Genomic DNA, 22,976 nt, shown 5'->3' on the forward strand with positions numbered 1-22,976 from the left:
TCCTCCCTTCCTCCCTTCCTCCCTTCCTCCCTCCCTTCCTTCCTTCCTTCCTCCCTCCCTTCCTTCCTTCCTTCCTTCCTTCCTTCCTTCCTTCCTTCCGTCCGTCCGTCCATCCCCTTCTGTCTTAGTATCAGTTCTAAGACAGAAGACTGGTAAGAGCTTGACAATTGGAGTTAAGGACTTGCCCAGGATCACATAGTTAGAAAGTGTCTGAGCTTCAATTTAAGCCCAGATACTCCTGACTGCAGACCTGATACTACCAAATTATCCCTTTCATACTCTTTCAAAGAAGTAAAGAAGTGTGAGGGATTGTGTGTAGGGTGCTTGGAATATTGGGGAGAAAGGCAATACTTATATCTGAGTACTGACTGGAGTTGGGGAAAGGAAAGAGAGAGGGGAGTAGTTTGCTTGTCAACGGAGACAGCAATTCTCTTTTTAGAAAGTCCCTTTTGTGTTTGGGTTAATATCTTAAACTGCACTATGTCATGAATGTAACCCTCCAGATACATTGTTATATTCGTGTGTTTTGACATCTTCTATACCCTGAACATTTTCCTCCACCAGACGTTGGTTTGAAATGTGAAAACTCATGTATTATCCTGGAGATCAGAAATACAAATTAATTTACTAGTATGGTCATCAATGTATTTTTCTTGTATTAAAAAAATCCAGATAAAATGTACCATGCCAATAGTTTTGTATATCCACAAAACATTTTATTGTTACTTTCTGTTTCTTGGCAAATTTCAAAATCATCTCTTTTGCCTTCCCCTCAGGTCATCTCTGCGGTGTCTAGACTCTCTCTGCACAGTATTGCACAGAACAAAGGAATTAGGTAAGTTTTTTGCGGTGCTCGGTGACTGATAAAGCTCTCTATGTGTATGTGTGTGTGTGTATTTATCACTGTCCACTACTAGCCCAGCTTGTGACAAACACTGGAATTTTAAGCAAATATCTTACCAGCCTGACCCTTTATCATACATTTTCAATGTGGTGTAGAATTGCCTTCTGATTTCAGCTCAAAAAGAGTAGGGAAGGGGAAAAAATAACCACTAACCTTCAATCCACACCAGGGAAATCTTGCAAGCATGTTTCTCATGACTGCAAAATCTCTTTCAATTTAGGTAATGAGATCAGCAAATTAATCCTTTCACAGATCATTGCCTTCATAAATGTAATGGAAAGGGCAGAATGGTTTTGGTGAGAATCAAGTAGCCTCCATATTTGTAGCTATTCGGTAGCAGATGGATAGATCTGGTCTTATTGGGATTTTGATGGCCTTTGAACTGAAGTTCCAAGTGGTTGGTTAGAACAGAGACTGTGTAATATTGTGAACAGAATGCCGGGCATAGAGTCAGAAAGACGTGGGTTCAAACCTCACATCTTATATTTAGCGGTTGTGTGATTCTGGGCAAGTTACATTACCTCTCTGAGCCTCAGTTTCTTCATCTGTAAAATGAGATGGTTAGACTAGATAGCTGGTAAGAATTCTTCCTGCTCTAAAGATTGTGTGTAGTTTTATATTTATATACATTGTGTGCATTCATTCATATTAGTGTGCATATATTATGTGTGTGTATATATATAGGGGGAAGGGGGAAAGGGTGGAAAGAAGAATCTGAATGTTTAGAAGGATGTAGTCAGGGGTGTGTTGGAACCAACTCAAACTGGATTGTGAGAGCTGATTATTGTCAATATTTATACCTTAGAAATGGGCAAACATTACAGATCAGGGCTTAATTTTATTTCTAGACTTAAGAAAGCAATGGAGAAAATATTAATAATGTAGATTACTTTTAAAAGTTTGTCATTACCACTTTTTTTGTAGGGTCAGTTGATTATTAAACATTTACCAACATATCACTGAATACAGTCTAAGTCTTGCCTTCAACCAAATGGATTATATATGGAATTAAACAGGGATTGAACCAAAATTTAAATGGGTAGCAAGGTATTTGCATCAGATGCAGGTCAAGGGTGGACATTTCCTGAGGGGCAGACTTCAGTGCATACTTGGAATACAGAACAAGAAAGTAGTTTTTTTTGTTTTGTTTTGTTTTTCTTAAACCCTTTCGTTTTGTTTTAGAATTGTTACTATGTATTGATTCCATGATGGCTGAGGGATAAGGGCTAAGTGATAGAAGTTGAGTGATTTGCCCAGTCATATAGCTAGAGCTAGTGTCTGAGGCCCCATTTGAATCCAAGACCTGTCATCTCCAGCCCTGGCTCTCTATCTGTTGAGCTAGCTAGTTTCCCCTAGGAAAGTAGTTTTGTGTCTGAGTTCTCAAAACCAAGCAAATGTGTTTTTGTTTTGTTTGTTTGTTCTTATGGAAAAAAGTTTTATTGAGTCACACAAGAGAAATAAACGTAAAATAGAATCTTCAGAAAAAAACAAACAGTTCTTCTGATCAACTTTTCCCGAGAGATCTTTACATATTCTTTAAAATTTTTTTTTACTTTTACTTTTATTTTATTTTAAAATTATTTTCCATAGTTACATGATTCTTCTCTCCTTCCCCTATCCTGGAGTTGACAAGCAATTCCACTGGGTTATACACATATTATTACTCAAAATCTATTTCCATATTACCTGTTTTTTGTAATAATCTTTTAAATCCCAAACCTCAAATCATATACCCATATAAACAAGCAATAAATTGTATGTTTTCTTCTGGATTTCTACTCCCAGAGTTCTTTCTCTTGATGTGGATAGAATTCTTTCTTGTTTTTTATTTTTATTTTTTATTTTTTTTGAAATTATTTTTTAATTTTGAATATTTCTCCTAGTTACATATTTCATGTTCTTTCCCTCTCCCCAAAAACCCCTAATCCCGCTTAGCCAACGCACAATTCCACTGGGTTTTACACATATCATTGATCAAGACCTAATTCCATATTATTGATAGTTGGACCAGAGTTATCATTTAGTGCCTACATCCCCAATAATATCCCCAAATAGCCCATGTGTTCAAGCTAGAATTCTTTCTTGTAAATCTCTCAGAATTGTCTTAGATCCTTGCATGTCTATTAGTACCAAAGACAGTTACATTTGATCATCCCACAGTGTTTCACTGTGTATAATGTTCTCCTGGTTCTGCTTATTTCACTCTGTAACACTTCATGTAGATCTTTCTTATAGAAGTCTATTAACTCATCATTCCTTATAGCACAATAGTATTCCATCACCATCATATACTACAATTTGTTCAGTCAAATTGAGGGACACCCCCTTATTTTCCAATTTTTTGTTGCCATAAAAACTACAGTTATAAATATTTTTGTACAAACAGATCCTTTCCCATTTTTTTAAATCTCTTTGGAATACAAACCTAGTAGTGGTATAGTTGGATCAAAGGGCAGGCATTCTTTTAAATACTTTTGGGCAAAATTCCAAATTGCCTTCAAGAATGGTTGGATCAGTTCACAACTCCACTAGCAATGCATTAGTGTCCCAATTTTGCCACATCTCCTCCAACATTTATCACTTTCCTTTGCTGTCATATTGGCCAATCTGCTAGGTGTGAGGTGGTACCTCAGAGTTGTTTTGATCAAGCAAATGGTTTTAAACAAGGCCTTCTTAGAGCTGGGCAGCCTAAGTAGGAAATGTTTTTAAAGTTTGGAGTGTTCCTGTTTGGGCGTGAAGGGAAACTTTGAGAGAGCTACTAAGTATGCTTCCTTGCTTGTGTATGTATTGCATTGCTAGGCTGTACATAATGCATGTGTATATTGTACATAGTAAATTGGCTTTAAAATTCAGAGTCCATTGAGCTTGATTTGTGGTGAAATTCTAGAACATGTAATTAAAATTGTGATTAATGAACACCTAGAAAAGAAAGAAAGGGCTACAACTCACCAGTATGTCTTCATCAAGAACAGGTTATATTAGACCCGTGTAATTGCATTTTTTTTTCTGACACAGCTGCTAAACTATTAGATTGGGGGAGACTGTAGAAGGTATGGTTTTGCTAGGATTTAAAGAGAGAACATTTGAGAAAGATAAACATACTCTTGTAGGTATGATGGAGAGAACTGGTTCAGACAATATTAGGTTAGGTTAAGTTAGGTGGATTCTGCCCTGATTGAATGGGCAGATCTAAAGGATTAGTTATTAAGGCTCAGCATCACTGTAGAGAAAGATCTTTAGTAGGGTGCTTCAGAAGTCTGTATCTATCCTTCTCCTATTTCAAGATTTTATTTTATTTTTAATTTTAATTTTTAATATTTTCCCATAGTTACATATTTCATATTCTTTCCCTCTCCTCCAAATCCCCCTAACCCCGCTTAGCTGACACACAATTACACTGGGTTTTACATGCATCACTATTTCAATATTTTTAATCAATGACTATAGATGACATTTATAAGATTTGTAGATAACACAAAAGTTGATAGCTGTCATGTTAGATGGCCAAGCCAGGATTTAAAAGGGTCTGAATAGGGTAGAATGCTGGGAAGAATCTAATAAGATACACTATGATAGGAACTACAATAGGAATAAATGTAAGGTCTTAGGTTAAAATATTCAACCTCACAAATATAAGATAGGGGAGGTCAATCTGAAAAAAGATTTGGGGTCGAATGTGAGTCACTCATGTGGCATGGAAGCCAAGAAAGCAAGCACAATTGTAGGCTTGATTGAAGAGAGGCACAGTGACTGGTTGCGGGTGGTGATAATACCTAGAGTATTTTGCATCTAGCCTGACTACTTCTAGAATGTTCAGTTCAGTTCTGAGAATGTGGCATGGGTCATGGAATGAGGGATTTGGTGTCAAGAAGACCTGTTTTTTTAAAATCCCTTATTGAGAGCTGTGTGAGTATGAGCACATGGCACTTTGTTCCTCAGGCCCCCATCTATAAAATGAGCATGGGGGAGCAAGATTGAACAGTGGATAGAGTGCCAGGCTTTTGCCAGTTTTCTGGGTCTGGAAAGAACTTTGAAAGAAGTTAGACATGAAATGTCTAGCCTGAGTTCAAATCTATCCTCAAACATTTACTAGCTATGTGATACTGGGCAAGTCACCTAATCCCATTTACCTCATTTTTCTCATCTGTATAAAATGCCCTGGAGAAGGAAATGGCAAGCCACTCAAGTATCTGTGCCAAGAAAACCCCAAATGAGGTTTTCTTTTTTTTTTTCTTCTAGACAACAGCAATAGGAAAGAAAATAGTCTCTTTTGCAGGAATGTTCTGCAAGATGGACAGTGTTCAGAGGTAGACAAGCCAGGCTCATGAGGAACTTGGAGACTGTGTCATATAAGGATCAGTTGAAGAGACTGTTTAGGTTGGAGAAGAGAAGATTTAGGGAAGGCAAGAATTTCTTTCTTTAAGCATATGAAGGATTGTCATGTGGAAGATAGACTAGATTTATTTCTGCTTGGCCCCCGATGACAAGACTAAGAGCAGTAGGTAGAAATCACAGAGGTCAACTTGGGCTCCATGGAAGAGAAAACTTGCTACTAATTAGAGTTAACCAAAAAGATGTGTCCCCGGTCATTGGAGGCTTACAAGTGAAGCTTAGAGGACCAGTAATCAGTCAGGTAGGGAGCAAGAGGTCTCTCACAGGCATTCCAAAGTTGAGATTCTGTTATCTGGATCTTTTACTTGACTCTGACACTGTTCAGTCATTTTACCTGTCTGAACCCTAGTGTTCTCCTTTGCAAAACAGGGTTGTAACTGCTCCCTGGTCCCCCTCATAGGCCCGTTGTGAAGACAATAATAAAATTCTGTGTGTGTATATGTGTGTTTGTTCAAGGAAGATGTAATGATGTTGTAAAGCTCAAGTGAGAGTTGTTGTTCAGTCATGTCCAACTCTTCCCCCCACCTTGAATACTACTACTGTTGTTTTTCAGTCATGTTTGATACTTCATGGCTCCATTTGGGGTTTTCTTTGGCAAAGATACTGGAGTAGTTTGCCATTTCCTACTCCAGTTCATTTTACAGATGAGAGAACTGAGGCCAACAAGGTTAAATAACTTGTCCAGTCACACAACTAGTAAGTATTTGAGACTGGATTTGAACTCACCAAAGTGAGTTCATCTTGACTCCAGGCCAAATGAGATTATGGGTATATTATTACTGTTGTTGTTGTTAGCTTCCAGTCTGGTGGTGACTTCATTCTCTAAGCTTTCTACCACACTCCTAAGATAAAGCAATGTTTAACAACTGGCTCTTCTTAAAAGAAATGTACTCACATTTAAAAATGTAAACTGCATTGTTAATACTTTTAAAAGTTGGAGCAATCAACACAGTGATAAATCAAGACCTGTTTTGTAGTCTTTGCTATTCCTGGGCTGTAAGTATACTAAAAATTTAGCAAGAGAGTTTCTCTCTCTCTCTCTCTCTCTCTCTCTCTCTTCTTCCCTCCCTCCCCCTTTCTTTCTATCTTACAATAAGTGATTTTATTGGGGTTAAGTGACTTGCACAGGATCACACAAATAGGAAGTATCTGTGGTCATATTTGAACCCGGGTCCTCCTGACTCCACTATTAGGACCGTGATCATCATCCCCTACCATTAGCTGACAAACAACACTGGACTTTAAAGTTTGTAAAAGTCATTTACGTGGTGTCCTAGTGAGGCAGCTGCTATTATTATTCTCCTTTTGCAGATGAGGTTACCTGATTTGTCAGTGGTTCTGGGGCAAAGAATAGAAGCCATTCTCAGTCATATCAGTGCCCTCTCCACCCTTGTTCTCTGTATAAGGATAACCTTCTCCAAGCTCAGCAACAATGCAGAATACCCAGGCAAGCTGCCCTCAGTAAGCTGGGTTGGGTAATTTTCTCACGCTTCCAAAACAGTGTGAGAATTTTTCTAGGTAATTTAAACAATCTGGTGGCTGTCAAGAATACATTCAAAAACCACTAACTAAGCTCTTTGTCTGAGACCAGCTCCTAATGGTATTAATTAGGAGTCATTTTGAGCCTGGCCCCACTTTCAAACTGAGCCCTCAGTCCTGGGATCTCTGCCTCATCTTCCTTTTCATAAGATCATTAGATTTAGGACTGGGAGAGACTTCAAAGCCCACCCCCACTTCTTCCCCCTATATTTAACTCCTTGACTTTACATATGAGGAAATGGAAATCCAAAGAGGTTATCTCTTGTTCAAGTGAGCAAGTTGCTAGATAGGAGTGGAATCAGGGCCCTTCCACTCCAAATCCAGCCCTCTTTCTATTGTACAGCTTTGAAATCTCTGGAGATCCCAACTCAACTTCTGATGCACTGCCCCTCCCTCCCCACCCCACTTTAAAAATGATCATTTTAACAACCCCTGCACTTTGCATAATGAGATGATTTACCATAAGAGCCTCATTATGCATCCCAATGGCTGGTGAATTGGCAGCTTAATCTAAAAATACTGCCTAGGGTCACAGGGGGGCAGTCAGTGGGGTTGGAAGGAAGCTAGGGCTTTCTGAGTCTAATTCACCCCTTCTATATTGAGGCTTTTGTTTGGGGAAAAGCACTCTTCCTTGAGTCTTATGGTCTGGAATAGACTAGAAATACTAATATGGCCAACTGGAGTTTTTGCTCCCAGGAACTGACCCGGCACTTCAACCTCCATGATCCAGGAGCCCAATTTAAGTGTCTCAAAACAAAAAGCTAGGTGTAAATAAATGAGGATGTATTTTACTTGCCACAAAGAGAACATTAGTCTAGAGGGCACACCCCATCCGTTTCCCCACCAAAAATAAGACAGGGAGAGCAGATGATGTTCATGCTTTTTCTGCCTGCAGTATTCTTGGATTGTCTGGGAGCTACTTTCTAGACATGTCAACTTTGGCCCCTTTCACAGAGTAATTCAGTTATCTATCAAAACAGTTATGCAGAAGTGACAGGGTTATTTCCAAGAGCAATTTTCCAAAAGGGGATGAAGGAAAGAGCCCAAGATAATGGATTGTTTTGCCTGTCCTGGGGCTCAGATTTGCCTTTGCACTTGTTTCCAGCTACATCTGGTACATTCCTTGAGGGGAGGGGACTTGGGGGGGGGGGGTTAAGATTTCAACACTGGATTATCTGGTGGGAAGAAAGGCAAGTGTGGTTTGGTATGAATTTTTTCAAATAGACATATGCCCATGTTGCTAACAGAAGGCATGCCTGTCATCCCTCTTTGGCAAACCTTTTCCCAGTTCAAGTAACCAGGGAGCAGATTCAAGCTGTTTGTGAGCCCCCAATTACCAGAGAGAGTTGAGGGAGAAAGTGCTCACTTTGTACAGCTGGACAGAGGGGCAGGGCATGCAAAAAATGGGGGAAGATGGGGAATGGAGCACCTCCTTCAGTTCCCACGTGTGCCACATCTTCACCAATGCTGTCTTAGACTGTTTGCCCAAATCTTGAGAGGTGACGCTCATCCCTAAGTCAATCTTCCTCCTATTTAAAGATCTAAAAGTCCTTTTGAGGGACAAGGCTATGGCACAGTGAAATCTTTTGAGTTGGCCAGGATTCTTTTAAGTTGGTGATGGCAAACTTATGACATGCATGCCAGCACTGACACACATAGCCATTTTTGATGACACACAGCCGCATGCAGAGAAGTATGGGACTGCATGCTGAGGATGAAACATTTGCTGTAGTGTAGTGTACACACTCTGTGCACTATAGTGTAACAAATAAAATTGATAAAGAAGGGTGTATTTAAAAATGTTTAGGTTTTATTGTAATCCATATTGATAATTAAGAAAACCACATGCCTGCTAAGATCTAATTCGAATGGCCTGCCATACCTTCTCCTTAGCTGCTTCCTAGGAAAGAGAGCGTCCCAATCAAGTTCTGAGACCTTATGCCTCTGTCTATGTAATCACATTTCCTGCCCACCTGTATTACACAAGAAGAATCATGGGAAATGTAGTTTTCAAGTCCCCTAAACGTCCACAGGAAGTTTATACCAGAGACCTCAATATTAAGTTCAAGGATCCCAAATTTCCAATATCACAATAGATGACAATTCTACCTATATTAATTTATCTATTTTGGCTTATTAAATTCAGTTATATGTTACAATTATACATTTTTGTTGTTTAAACTATAAATATCACAAAATTATGGTTTTTTTCTCGAAGTGACACGCCACCCGAGTTATGCTCGTTTTTTTGGCGAATTTTGACACGCCAAGCTCAAAAGGTTGCCCATCACTGTTAGGTCATTCCAGATGAAGGATTCAACCAACAAGCACTTATTAATCATTTCTTATTGTCCAGGCACAATACTTTATTCTGGGGATACAAAGATGAAAATGTAAATCTCTGTCTGCAAGGATCTTAAATTCTACAGGGAAAGTAACCTGAGTTGCCCCTTTGTGGGGGCTTCTTCAAGGAGGTCATTCATCTATTCTTATTATGTATCTAGATTTTCTTCTAGTGATGATACATAGATGCTTCATGGCATACTACCCATAGTGGATGGAAAATTCAAGTTGAGGGTCTCCCAAAAGGCAATAGAGAAGGCAAATGGTGAGTGCGTGTAGGCAACAACATATTACCAACTAAGAATTATTGAAAGGAAACCTTGTAAAAGATGTCATCAGAGAGATATGAGGAGAAAAAAGATGGTGGGCCTGTCAGGTGGGGAGAGTAGGGGAAATACTGATTGGAAGGGGTAGAGGGAAGGGGAGAGCACTGTGCTAAGCACTTTGCAAATATCTGATTTGATAATTGACTGGCAGCTCAACTGCTCCATTGGCACCTAGGAATGTAAAGAACTCAAGAGGAAGGCTTTTCGACATATTCCATAGACATCTTATGCAGGATATGGCTAAGTATTGGACCCAATGAGAAAGCCTGCATGACCTGTATTCCTAGAGGGAAGGTGCATATTTGTATGGTCCTAGATCCATCAGAGTTATGACAAATAGGCAGGACAAGACTGTGAAGTTGGCAATAATTGATTTTATCACCTCCCCCTTTTCTTCATTTTGTGCCCACCTTACTTCCTCCTACTCCCAGAGTCTCAAAACCTTCATCTCTTTCTTATCCATCTAAACTTGCTCTAGTGAAGTAACCTGGTATTTATGCAAGTGAAGAGAACTCAATTTCATTTTATTCTTTTGGTTTCTATAGAGGAAGGCTGGGGTCATAATTAAATGCTTCATAATCATATAGTAGAGCACTCATTGGCTTTGGTGTTTGAAGATTTGGTTTGAATTCTCTGATGCTTATTAGCCTTGTGACCATCAGCAAGGCAGTTTGCATCATCCATTCCTTATGCCTCAATTAACCTTCCTAATCTTTTTCCTTCTGAATTCCTCAGTCCTTTAAAGACCAACTTAAATATCACTTCTTTATTTGAAGCCTTCCTTGCTTGAATTAGCACTTAGGAACACCTTCCTCCTAGAAACTCTGCCATCACTTTGTTTTGCATTTACTATGTATTATCAATCAACAAGTTTTTATGAATTACTGTTATGAAGACCAGCAACGGAACATCCCCTACTCTCAAGGAGTATATTACTCCTTGCTGCATTTTGTGCTTTTTCTTCTTGTCAGACTGGAGGCTTCTTGAAGGGAAGAGACTCTGATTTTTATATTGCCTAGCACAGCCTGCCACATATAGAAAGTCTTTAACAAATAGTTTCTATATTGAAATACATTTTTTCCCAGTGTCCATCTCAGTGTCTGAGCTTGAGGGGCTCTTATTAGGAGCAACCTCTAAATTCCTTTCTGCAGGTTTCTGGCTGGGAACATTTCAGGTGCCACTCATGCCAAGGCTTTCCCCCATCTGTCCAGTAATCCCTCCGCAGGGAGTGGGGATTCAGAGTTACTGAGAGAATATTGCTATAGCGAACTAAGAACAGCTGGTGGAGAAACTGACCTATTTCTCACACTCTAGGTAATGGATGGATAAAATGGGACTTAATATTCCTATTGAAGTTCCCCAAATTTGAGGGGAATGTATTTAGTTCCTCAACTACTGAGTCATTTTAACTTTTGAGGGCCTTAACTCCCCCATATTCGTAGTTCCCATGGAACTAGATCTTTAAAGTACTTTCTATCTCTCACTTTATGAGTTAAGAATGTAAGGGAATATCAGGAATGGGGGTAGGGAGGATGGGGGTGGTGTTGTTAATAGAAGCTTTTGCTTCTTTTGTTATTTTTTAGACATGTCCAGCTCTTTGTGACCCCATTTGGTGTTTTCTTGGCAAAGACACTGAAGTGATTTTACATTTCTTCCTCTAGCTCATTTTACAGATGAGCAACTGAGGCCAACGCAGTATGACTTGACCAAGGTCACATAGCTAGTAAATATCTGAGGCTAGATATACTTAGGAAGATGAGGCTTCCTGACTCCAGGCCTGGCATTCTATCCAATGTGCCACCTACCTGCCCAGTTTGGAGGCTTGGAGTTAGGAAGACCTGAGTTCAAATCCAGCCTCAGAAACTTTCTAACTATGTAACTTTGGGCAAGTCATTTAACTTCTGTTTGCCACTGGAGATGGAAATAGCAAACTACACCAGTGTCTTTGCCAATAAAACCCCTGGACAGAGGTCCAATGGGTCACGGAGTTGAATGTGACTGAACAACAACAACATTTGACACTTTATCTTTAAGTTAAGAAATGGACAAAGAAATAACTCAAAATGAATAATAACTTGGAATTCTCCGGATAAGAACTATGGGTAGAAATGAAATGAAGATAAAGGAGGAAAATGAAATAGGATCCAAATGACCAGTTTTTAAAAATGTCAACTAACAAATATTCGTTGTTACTAGCGTGTGCCTGATCTTGTGCTAGACGTTACAGGGATTACAAATAGCAAAAACTGCCCCATATTTGCTAGTGTTTTGACATTTTCAGAGCAGTGTTTATAGCCACACCAGTGAAGATTATTTCTCTCTTGCAAATAGAGGGGAAATTTGTACTCCAAGAGGATAGATTATTTTCCCATTGGTGCATACCTAGTTGGCATTGGAGCCCTGATTCAAATTGAGTATTAGCCTCGTCCTCTATACATTATAACTTTCTTGTTCTTAAAAAAAAAAAAGAATTTTATTGATAATTTTTGCTTTTATAATTCCTGACATTTCCCCTGTATTGCTACCCACTCAACTCTGGCAGTCCTTTATATATAGAGGAAATTTTTTTAAAGAAAGAAAAAAAATTCAGTAAAACTGATGATCATAACAAAAAATTCTGATGTTGTATACAGTACTCTAGATGGATTGACTACCCCTTTTACAAATGATGAGGAGTTGCTGCCTTCTCATATCTCTTCTTTGGAGCCTAGCTGGGTTATTTTAATTTCACAACATTTCATTAGGAGACTAAAGGGTTGGGTGGTTTCTGAAATCAGGAAGACCTGAGTTCAAATATGATTTAAGACACAATAGCTGGGCAACCCTGGACAAGTCACATAACCTCTGTTGGCCTCAGATTTCTCACCTGTAAAATGGGGATAATATTAGCACTTCCCTCCCAAATTTGTTGTGAGAGTCAGTAAGACAAAATGTTCTTCTGACTGGCACATAGTAAACTCTCTATGAATGTTAATTATTATGATTATGATAGTTATTATTTTTCTGTTTTTATCTCCATTTCCATTGTCATAGTCATTGTATGCATTGTTTCCCAAGTTTGGCTTATTTCATCTGGCATCAATTTATATTAGTATTTCTAAGCTTCTTTTTCTCACCATTTCTTGTAATTTAGTCATGTTCTATTATATTTATATGTCCCAATTTGTTTAACTCTTTCTCAATAACTGGATATCTACAGGGAGCAGCTGGGTGGCTCAGTGGATTGAGAGCCAGGCCTAGAGATGAGAGGTCCTAGGTTCAAATCTGGCCTCAGACACTTCCCAGCTGTGTGATCCTGGGCAAGTCACTTGACCCCCATTGCCTAGCCCTTACCACTCTTCTGCCTTGGAACCAATACATGGTATTGATTCTAAGATGGAAGGTAAGAGGTAAAAAAAAAAAAATGGATATCTACAGGAATCCCTTCCACATCACGAGGATAAGTGAGCTCTATTAGATGATCTCTTCTGTCCTTTTCAGCTCTGACATTGAGTTCCAGGTTCCCTCTGGATCTACTATTCTACCTTCTAAAGGGCTGTTCTAGTGTTGATTTTAACTGTCCCAAGGGTCCTTGCAGCCCTGCCATTCTCTGGTTCGATGGAAGCTTGGAGAGTGGATAGCTCCTCTTAGATTGGCCTTTTTGTCTTAAATATCCTTTAAGGCTGGCTATCTATTACTGACCAGAGTAGAAAGTAGGAAGCAGATGAGCAGGGGTCAGAGTCGGAAAGCTGAATTGCTTCCCAGCTTCTCCTGAGTCAGAAATGAAGTTAATTCCCAGAACTTGAGGCACACCCAAATTCAAATGTGAGTTCAAAAGGATACTGGTGAAAGCTAAAATTAGATAAATTTTTATCGCTGGTATTTTTAAGTGACCCTTGCCCCTTTACTAGCATTAATAACTGAGATAGTTTATCTCCAGATCTACCAGGAAACTTTGTTTTTCATTCTTTTATGTAGTCAGTCACTCATTTATCCATTTATTTATTTAAATCAACTAGGTTAATTATTCATTCAACTCAGAGGCCTGGACCTAGAGTTAGAAAAACTGGAGTTCGAATCTGACCTTGGACACTTTATTAGCTTTGTGCCCCTTAGCTAGTTAGTCATTTTAACCTTTCTGTCTGCCTCAGTTTCCTTATTTGTAAAATAGTGATAATAATAGAACTTAAGTCCTGGGTTTGGGGAGGATAAAATGAGGTAGTATTTATAAAATACTTTGCTAATATTAAAGAGCTACATAAATGCCAACTATTATTATTATAAACAGTCTAATTGTCTACTATATGTAAAACACTATGCAAGACTTGGGATGGGCCTGGGGAAGAGCAAGATACCAAGTTTAGGTATGATAGTCCCTAATAGAGCTCACAATTTAGTAGGGAAGTAATTTGGCATTGCTCCATAATAATGTACAATATTACACGCTAAACTACAATAGTTAATTTCAGATAATTGAAATGTCCAGCAGAGAAAGCAGATTCAGATGAACAATAGCAATATTAAGATGCTAAGGAGCTCATCATAAAAGGAACATTATTTTGCTCTCCCTGCCAGGTGACATGAAGCTTCCTTTGTTTTTTTCCGTGTGTTTTATTTTTGTTTGGGTGGAAGGTTTGATGGAGCCGTAGCCCCAGGGTTGCTAGCTTCTTCTTTTTTTGCTTTCATTATGATAATGGAATTGGCATAATTTATATTGGCAGTAGGAGGGGAATAATTGGAGCAAATTAAAATCCTAGCTGGGTGGGATCACGAGAGGTCACTTGAGAATGCTGGGGCACTCCATCCTGGTTTCCTTTTGGAACACAAAAATTGGTCTGTTGGCTCTGACCCTTCCCACTCTGCCAACATGTCTTCCTGATGTGATGCGAGGCCTTTGCCAGTCTCTCTCAACTGTGAGTGCTTGCTGACCTTGTGCTCAGATTGTTGCTGCTCCTAGTGACAATTAGTAACGATGATTTATAGTTACATAGCACTTAATGTGGATAAAAGTTTTTTGTGGCCATCTTCCCATTTGATTTTTCACAACACAGCAGTGCGTTAGAAAAGGTACCAAGTATGATGTCCATTTTATTAATAGGGAAAAAGAGGTTGACAGATCATATATTGTATCCCATTGATCCATCCACCCTTGGCTATACTTTTACCCCTAGTCCTACCACTGGACTACCTGATTTCCAGAAATGGAAACACTGGGGGACTTAAGCTACTCGTTTTTGGTACCTTCACCCCATGGCTGAACTATCCTGATTTGTAAATGAGTAAATGCATATTTATATACCTGACTGTACCAAGGCAATCCAATCACACTACATGCTTCATTACCTATCCAGGCATCCACCTTGTCATCTGCTTTACCACTGGTTCATGTCTCTCCCCACTTCTCTCCTTCTCTCTACTCCAGTCCCTTCTAACTCTTGTTCTGGGAACCATAATCAAGTTAGTATGAGTAGTACTTTTGGAAAGACCATGCCAATTGACTCCTTTTTTTTCTTAAATTAAAGAAATTTTAAAATTAAAATTAAAAAATTTCTTAATAAAAATATTTTTATTAAAAAAAAGAATGAGAAGAGGCCTTGGAAGCTCAATCTCTTCATTTTGTAGAGGAATAAACTGAAGCATATAGAGATTAATTGACTTGCCCAGGGCCACATGGCTAGCAAGTATCTGAGGCAGGGGCAGATTTGAAGTCGGTGTTTCTTGGATCCAATATTCCAACTGCTGGTTACATTATAAACTGTAAGGTATTATGGAAATGTGAGCTGTAATTATTTGGAATCAAGCCCCTGATCCTTATGATTGACATATATAGCAGTCACACCTCAGGCATTAATTAAACACCTACTATGTACCAGGCACTCTGCTAAGTGCTAGAGATTCAAAGAAAAGCAAAGAAACAGTGTCAGCTTCAAGATGATTTGTTCAAATGGAGAATTTAAAAAGTAATGAAGTGCTTTATAAACGTTTAATGGCATAATGATACCGTATGGCAGATATTATAATTGGTATTCTCATTTTATAGATGAAGAAACTGAAGTTCAAAGATTAAGTGGCTTGTCTATAATTACACAGTAAAGTGCTGGAGGAAGGAGTTGAACTCTGACCTTTGTCCATTCCTTCAAGTCCAGTGTTCTTTCCATATTCTGCCTCTCCCCTAGTGTGTGTGTGTGTGTGTGTGTGTGTGTGTGTGTGAGAGAGAGAGAGAGAGAGAGAGACAGACAGACAGACAGACAGACAGACAGACAGACAGACCAACAGACTGTGGACAACTACTGGTGACTTGGCAAGACATAGATAGACTTCTAATTTTAGAGAGCTCCCTGGGACACTGGGAAATTAAATGATTTGCCCATGGTTGCTATACTAGTATGTTTATATTTGATCATGGGGGAGCTAGATAGCCTACTGGAGGGAGAGCCAGTCCTAGAGACAATGGGAAATCCTGGCTTCAGATCTGGTCTCAGACATTTCCTGACTGTGTGGTCTTACACAAGTCACTTATTCCCATTTGTTAGCCCCTTACTGTTCTGTAGAACCAATATACCCTAATGATTATAATACTGAAAGTAAAAAAGATAAGAGTATAAACTCATAAAGCTCAGCTGGAAAAGGATCTTAAAGGCCACTTGTTCCAATTTATTGTTTTACAAAAGAGGAAACTGAGGTTCAAAGGGATTAAGTGGTTTGTCTAGTAGCATATAGGTAGTGAGATTTAGAATGAGGATTTGAACCAAGGATGACTCAGCTAGGTCATGCAGTAGATAGAGTCAGGAAGACTCATCTTCCTGAATTCAAATCCAGCTGCAGGCATTTAGAAGCTGTGTGACCATTCCAGTATGTTTGCCAAGAAAACCCCAAATAGGGTTACAAGAAATCAACTGAAACAACTGAACAACAACCAGTCAGCACTCTTTTCCATTGTATCACCCCGCTTCAAGACTTGAACTTGAGTCTTCCTGACTAGATCAGCCTTTTCTCTCTCCCATGACACATAGTAGGCATCTAATTTGTATTTATAGTTAGCACATTAAAAAGATAGAATGTTAAGCCACATGCATATGGAATATAGTTTTAATACATTCTAGCAACTTCTCTGGCACATCAATTCCTTCCACATGCAGAACAAAGGAGCTTTGTGTAGGGACAGGCTGGCATAGAGCTGTCCACATGCTGCCCTTTATCTACAGAATTTCTAATGAGTGAATTTTTCATACATCCATTCATACCAAGGCAGTGGTTGGCATGATAGCCTCAGGGCAGAGAGGTTGTTGATCAAGAAACATCTTAGCTGGATGTTTCAAGCTGTGATGATGAAGAGACGAATTCTGCTTTGAGAACTTCTAGAGAAGGGATGGATATTTGTAGAGCAGGAGATGGTATGAATAGCATGCCTGAGTTTTTATGCCGGGGATGGTTCTGCTAATGGCCACCCTTGCTGTTTACTCATAATCTTGCTGACAGTCAGTTTTTCTCAGTTTTCAACTTTCCAGTTCATCAGTCATTTGTATCTGAACTTTATCTCCCTCCTCCTGAGCCTAGCACAGTGTTTTGCATAAAGGTACCTAATGTTTAAGGAATTTCCAACTCAGTATGCTTTCCTGTGTTTATTCCTTGGGGATGTATTATAGCAGAAGTTGTTGTAAGTGGGGATTAAAACCAACATTGTTTTTCCCAGAAGATAAATGGTCCAATGATATGGTTGTGAAGAATCTTGGCTGTCAATAGATGAATGAGAAAAAAAATCACCAAATCACTAATAATTAAAGAAAAAGAAGTTAAAACAACTCTAAAACTCTACCTCACATCTGTTAGACTGCCTAACATGGCAAAATTGGAAAATGGCTGTAGTTGAAGGGGCTACAGGAAGATTGGCTCACTGGTACAATTTTGTTAGAGCTATAGTTTAGCTCTTCTGAAAAGCTCTGCCCCTCCAAAAGTCACTGAATTATTCATACCTCTTGGTTCAGCAATACTGCTACTAGGCTCCAAAGATATCAAAGAACAAAAGGAACAGAACCCCATAAATCTGAAAATATAGCATATCTTTTTGATATAGCAACTTAAGGTTTTCCCATCAACTGAGGAAGGGTTGAACAAATCATGGTATATAAACAGAATATTTTTGTAAAATAAGAAATGAGAAAAAGGACCATTAAAACTTGGGAAGATTTGTATGAACTGATGCAGAGTGACATGAGTCAGAACTAGGAGAACAATTTATATACAATAATAACATATTGTAAAGGCTAACAACTTTGAAAGATCTAATAACTCTGACCAAGGTAGTGACCAAGATAGTGATTGACTATGATTAATGATTCCATGACAGAGGGGCAATGGATTCAAGGTGCAGAATGAGACATACGGTTTTGGACCTGACAAATAGACCAATTTGTTTGCCTTGGCTATGCTTATTCAAAGGATTATGCTCTTTAAATTTTTGGACATTGATTGTGGGTGGGGAAAGGAGGGAGAGTATTCTAGTGCCACCAGAAAGAAAGAGGGTTATTGGAGCATTTTTCAAATGTTCAAAGGAAATAGGATGAAGTTCAGAAGGAAACAAACATACAAGCAGGACAGCTTTGAAAGTAAAATGTTGAATTTACTATGTACTTAAAATTTTTTTAAATTACTCTTACCGTCTGCCTCAGAATCAATACTGATTATAGGTTCCAAGGCAGAAGAGTGGTAAGAGCTGGTCACCTATTCTATAAGGGGAAACTCCATTTATAAAAATATAGGTGTGTATATGTGTGTGAATGTTATATATGACATATATGAATCAAATAGAAGTCAACCTTTGGGAGGAAGGCTCTATTAGGAAAAGTCTCAGGCAAAGGGTGTCATTTGATCTGAGTCTTGACAGAAATCAGCAATTCTAGGAGAAGGAAATGGCATTTCAGGCATGAGGAACAGCCAGGGCAAAGTAGAGGGATAAGAAATGGACTGTTGTGAGAAGATCTCTAGTTTTCCTAAAACACAGAGTATATGCAAGGGGAATAGCCTTGAAAGATAGGAAAGGATCAGACTGTGAAGAGCTTTAAATACCCAAAAGAAGAGTTCATATTTACTCCTAGAGGGCCAATTGAAATTTATTTAGTAGGGTGACATGGTCAGACCTGTGCCTTAGGGGAAAAAAAAATCATCATAGTAGCTGTGTGAATGATAGGTTAGAGAGGAGAGAACTTTGAGGCAGGTAGACTATATTATTAGGATATTATTGCAATAGTCTACCTGAGAAGTAATGAGGGCTTGAACTATTTTGGAATTCTAGTATTTCTTGTGATCTTATGGAGTATTGATTTCTATTTGGTTTATATTAGTTTTCAGGCTACTTGTTGTTTGGACAAAATTCATTCCAACTTTTTCTAATTATTTCAACAATCATTTCTTTTCCATTTTTCCCTCTACTACTCTCATTTCACTGATTTAAAAAATCTTTAAACTTTTAAAAAACTCTTGCTTCAGCCCTTCTAAGAATTTTAGTTGAATTTGTGCCCAAGCTATGTTTTTCTTTTTCTTTGAGACTTTGTTTAGAGATATTTTGGAGTTTTTCTCTTCTGGTTTTGTGTTTTGAATATCCCTATCAATATAATAGCTTTTATGGTGAGATTTTGGGCTCATTCTTTTGTCCTACTTCCTTTGGATTTGATGTTATAGATAACCTCTAAGTGCTTAAAAAAAACACAAACCCTTCCACCTTAGAATCAATACTGTATACTCTTTCCAAGGCATTAGAGTGATAAGGGCTAGGCAATGGGGATTAAGTGACTTGCCCAGAGTCATACAGCTGAGAAGTGTCTGAAGCTAGATTTGAACCCAGGACCTCCTGTCTCTGGGCCTGCTTTGCAGTTCACTGAGTCACCTAGCTGCCACTCATCTATGCAGGGACGGTTTGGGCTTCTTTCTTCGCTGCTTTCTCGTGGTATTAAGTGTTTATTATTTTAGTATCCCAAGGAAAACTCAGGCTGGAGACCTTTCAGCTTTTCCAGAATGGTCTGATCCAGAGCAAATCTGATCATCATTCATCAGTTTGCATTCTACAAGTTCCTGACCTGGATTTGGGTCTAAGCAACAGTAGAATACCCCTGGACTCATCCATCAGTCAACTGGGAAGCTCTGCTGCTTCAGAGTTGGAAAAAAAAAAGCATGCTTCCTTTTGATCTGGAATTCCTACATTCATTATCCTCTGGAGGTTTCAGACTGGGCTGGAATTTGGAACTGAAATGCCTACTATGTGCCAAGTGCTATACTACTCACTGGTGTTACAAGTACAGGGAATAAAACAACCCATACTCACAAGGAGACAACATGTACAAACACACATGTATACACAGCATAAATAGAAAGTGGAAAAATAAAAATATATACAAAGTAGTAAACATAAAGTAGTTTGAGGAGGTAGTTGGGTGTCTCAGTGGATAGAGAGCCAGGCCCAGAGACAGGAAGTTCTGGGTTCAAATCTGGCCTCAGCTTCCTAACTGCGTGACCCTGAACAAGTCACTGACCCCAATTGCTTAGCCCTTGCTGCTTTTCTGCCTTGGAACCAATACTTAGTATTAATTCTAAGACACACAGTAAGGGTTTAAAAAAAAAAGAGAAAGAGAGAGAGAGAGAGAGAGAGAGAGAGAGAGAGAGAGAGAGAGAGAGAAAAAGAGAGAGAGAGAGATCATTTAAGGCTCAGAGAGATTTGGGTGTGCTTCTGGGAAAGGAACTAGTAAAGAGGGAAAGACAAGATTATAGAAAATATGATTGTAAGGACAGTGTACTAGGGAAAATGGGTAGAAGGATTCGTGAATACATGTAGAGGTGTTGGCCTTGGTGAAAAGGACCTTTTCTTCATCAAAGTATGAAGTAAAGAATCTATCCACAATACCATACTCTTTCGCCAGAACAATGCCATCCTACTTCCAAATCAGTGGTTACAAATGCCTCATTGCCAGGAATTATACATTATTCAAGCACAGAGTCTCCCTCAGCTCTAATTTCACCTCAAATGTGACACTTCCAAAACTGAATTCATTATCTCTCTCCAAATCTGTCGCTGTTCTGAACATTACGCCATCTAGGTGTGTGCCTTGGAGTCATTTTGACTCTTTTTCACCCTATACGGCAGAACCCCTTTATATATTGTTAGACCAACCTGAGATGGCTGAAATCTTATATATAATAAGCAAACAAATCCTAACCCCAAAGATATGTGGTCTCTCTGTCTTAGATTCTGCCCCTCAGCTCTGTGCCCTGCCCACCCCCCAAAAAAAACCCTAAAAATGTATAAGTGGAAGCAGAAGAGACTGCCACTGTGGGTAGGAGGCAGTGGGTACTTTTGCCACAGGTGGACTTCTAGTCTTCCAGTGCTTTGTAGAATAATTGAAATGCAGAAATGCAGATAAGGGAACCCTATGGTATATCCAAACTCTCCAGATCTTGTCAAGTCTCCCCTCCATAACACATCTTGCATCTATTCCATCCCCCTCATTATCTCTGTCTCTGTCTCTCTCCTTCTCTCTCTGTCTCTTTCCCTCTCTCCTTACCATCTGACTTATGACAAAGAATACTAGCAAACTCCAGATAAAGAACTGTAGGGAGTCAGATGCAGATCAAAGCTTACGATTTTTCACTTTAATTTATTTACGGTTTTACTTTGGGGTTCTGGTTTTATATGAGTATTCTCTTACAACAGTGACCAATTTGGAAGTATGTTTTGCATGGTAATACATGTATAAACCAGATCAAATCACTTACCATTTCTGAGAAGGGGGAGGGAAAGGAGAGAGGAAGACAATTTGGGTCTTTAGAAAATATATGTTAGAAATTATTACATTTAATTGGGAAAATAAAGCATTTTTGAATTAAAAAAAAAACCCACCACCACCGCAGACCCTCATCTTCCATCTTAGAATCAGTACTATGTATTGGTTCTAAGACAGAAGAGCAGTAAGGGCTAGACAATGGAGGTTGAGTGACTTGCTCAGGGCCACACAGCTAGGAAGGGTCTGAGGTCACATTTGAAACCCATTTCATTTCCTGGCTCTCTATCCACTGAGCCATCTACTTGCCTGTACCCTTCTTCTTCTTCTTTTTTTTTTTTTTTTTTTTTTTTTTTAACCTTCACCTTCCATCTTAGAATCAGTACTGTGTATTGGTTCCAAGGTGGAAGAGCAGTAAGGGCTAGGCAGTGGGGGTGAAGTGACTTGCCCAGGGTCACCCAACTCGGAAGTGTCTGAGGCCAGATTTAAACCCAGGATCTCTCATCTCTAGGCCTGGCTCTCAGTCCACTGAGCCACCCAGCTGCCCCCCTTGCCCTCTACCCTTCTTATACAGCCACTACCATAGCTCAGGCCCTTGTCACCTTTCAATTAGATCATTGTAGTAGTTTCTTATTTGTTCTCCTTGCCAAGTCTCTTCCTTTCCCATTTCATCTTCCACCTATCTGCCAAATTGATATTCCTAAAGCATCTGACTCTGTCTTTCCTTTGCTCAATAAACTCTAGTGATTTCCTATTACTTTGAGGACCAAATAAAAATTCCTGTGTTTGGCATTTAAAGACCTGGCTCCTGTGTACCTTTCCAGTCTTATTATTCATTACTGCCTTTCATACCATCTATGGTACAGGCACACAGCTTCTTTTTTACACATTCTCATTCTCTTTCTCTCTCCTCCTCCTCCTCCTCCTCCTCCTCCTCCTCCTCCTCCAAGCATTGGTTCCAAATCAGAAGAACAGTAAGGGCTAGACAATAGGAATTAAATGACTTGTCTGAAGCCAGATTTGAACCCAGGACCTCTGTCTCCAGGCTTGGCTCTCCATCCACTGAGCTGCCTAGCTGCTCCTGGTCTCCCTCCTTACAGAATCCCTGGCACTCTCAGTTTAGCTCCACATGTAGCCTTGATGGATCCCTCAGATCCCAGTCTTTTCCCCACCCTGAAATTATCTTTTATTTCATTTTCGTATTTTATATTAACATACATTTTATGCAGGTAGAGTTATATATGTATAAGTATGCCCTTCCTACTCCACCTGCCCCTATCCACCCAATTGAATGAAGCTCTTTGAAAGGAAGATTACAGTATTTCTTTTTTCTCTTTGTATCCAGAAGGCCTAGCATAGGGGCCTGCCATATAGCTGTGTACTAAATAAAAGCTTGTCAATTGGTTTCATATTACTCTGATTGTCTAGCACAGGGCTTCATGTGAAACAGGCACTTAGAAATGTCTGAATGAGTGAATAAATGAATGAATGCCTTGGAGAACGGGGAAGGGGAGGAGAATCTAGATATCTCAGCACATGTCTTTCCTACTCTTTAGAGCAGGAGTTGGGGAGACACAGAAGGTGAGCTGCTGACACCAGCTCATGATCACCTGCCAAGTTACGGTCATTCCTTCATCATCACGGCTGCCATTGATTTCTTGATCAGGTTCTGCTCTCCTGGGCATGTTACCTTATTGATATCAACATGTGGGCAAAATCAATTAA

General features: G+C 39.2%; 1 protein-coding gene across 2 annotated transcripts in view; it reads left to right on the forward strand.

Moving 5' to 3' along the window:
• VAV2 (vav guanine nucleotide exchange factor 2) overlaps positions 1-22,976 on the forward strand; it is a 486,321-nt gene that overhangs the window by 268,079 nt on the left and 195,266 nt on the right. For both annotated transcript variants that reach the window (XM_044663948.1, XM_044663949.1), the window contains exon 3: positions 777-835. In XM_044663948.1, coding sequence (XP_044519883.1) covers positions 777-835 — 59 coding nt within the window. The remainder of the gene's footprint in view (positions 1-776; positions 836-22,976) is intronic.

Source organism: Gracilinanus agilis, chromosome 2 (assembly GCF_016433145.1).
Source record: "Gracilinanus agilis isolate LMUSP501 chromosome 2, AgileGrace, whole genome shotgun sequence".
NCBI classification, from domain to species: domain Eukaryota; kingdom Metazoa; phylum Chordata; class Mammalia; order Didelphimorphia; family Didelphidae; genus Gracilinanus; species Gracilinanus agilis.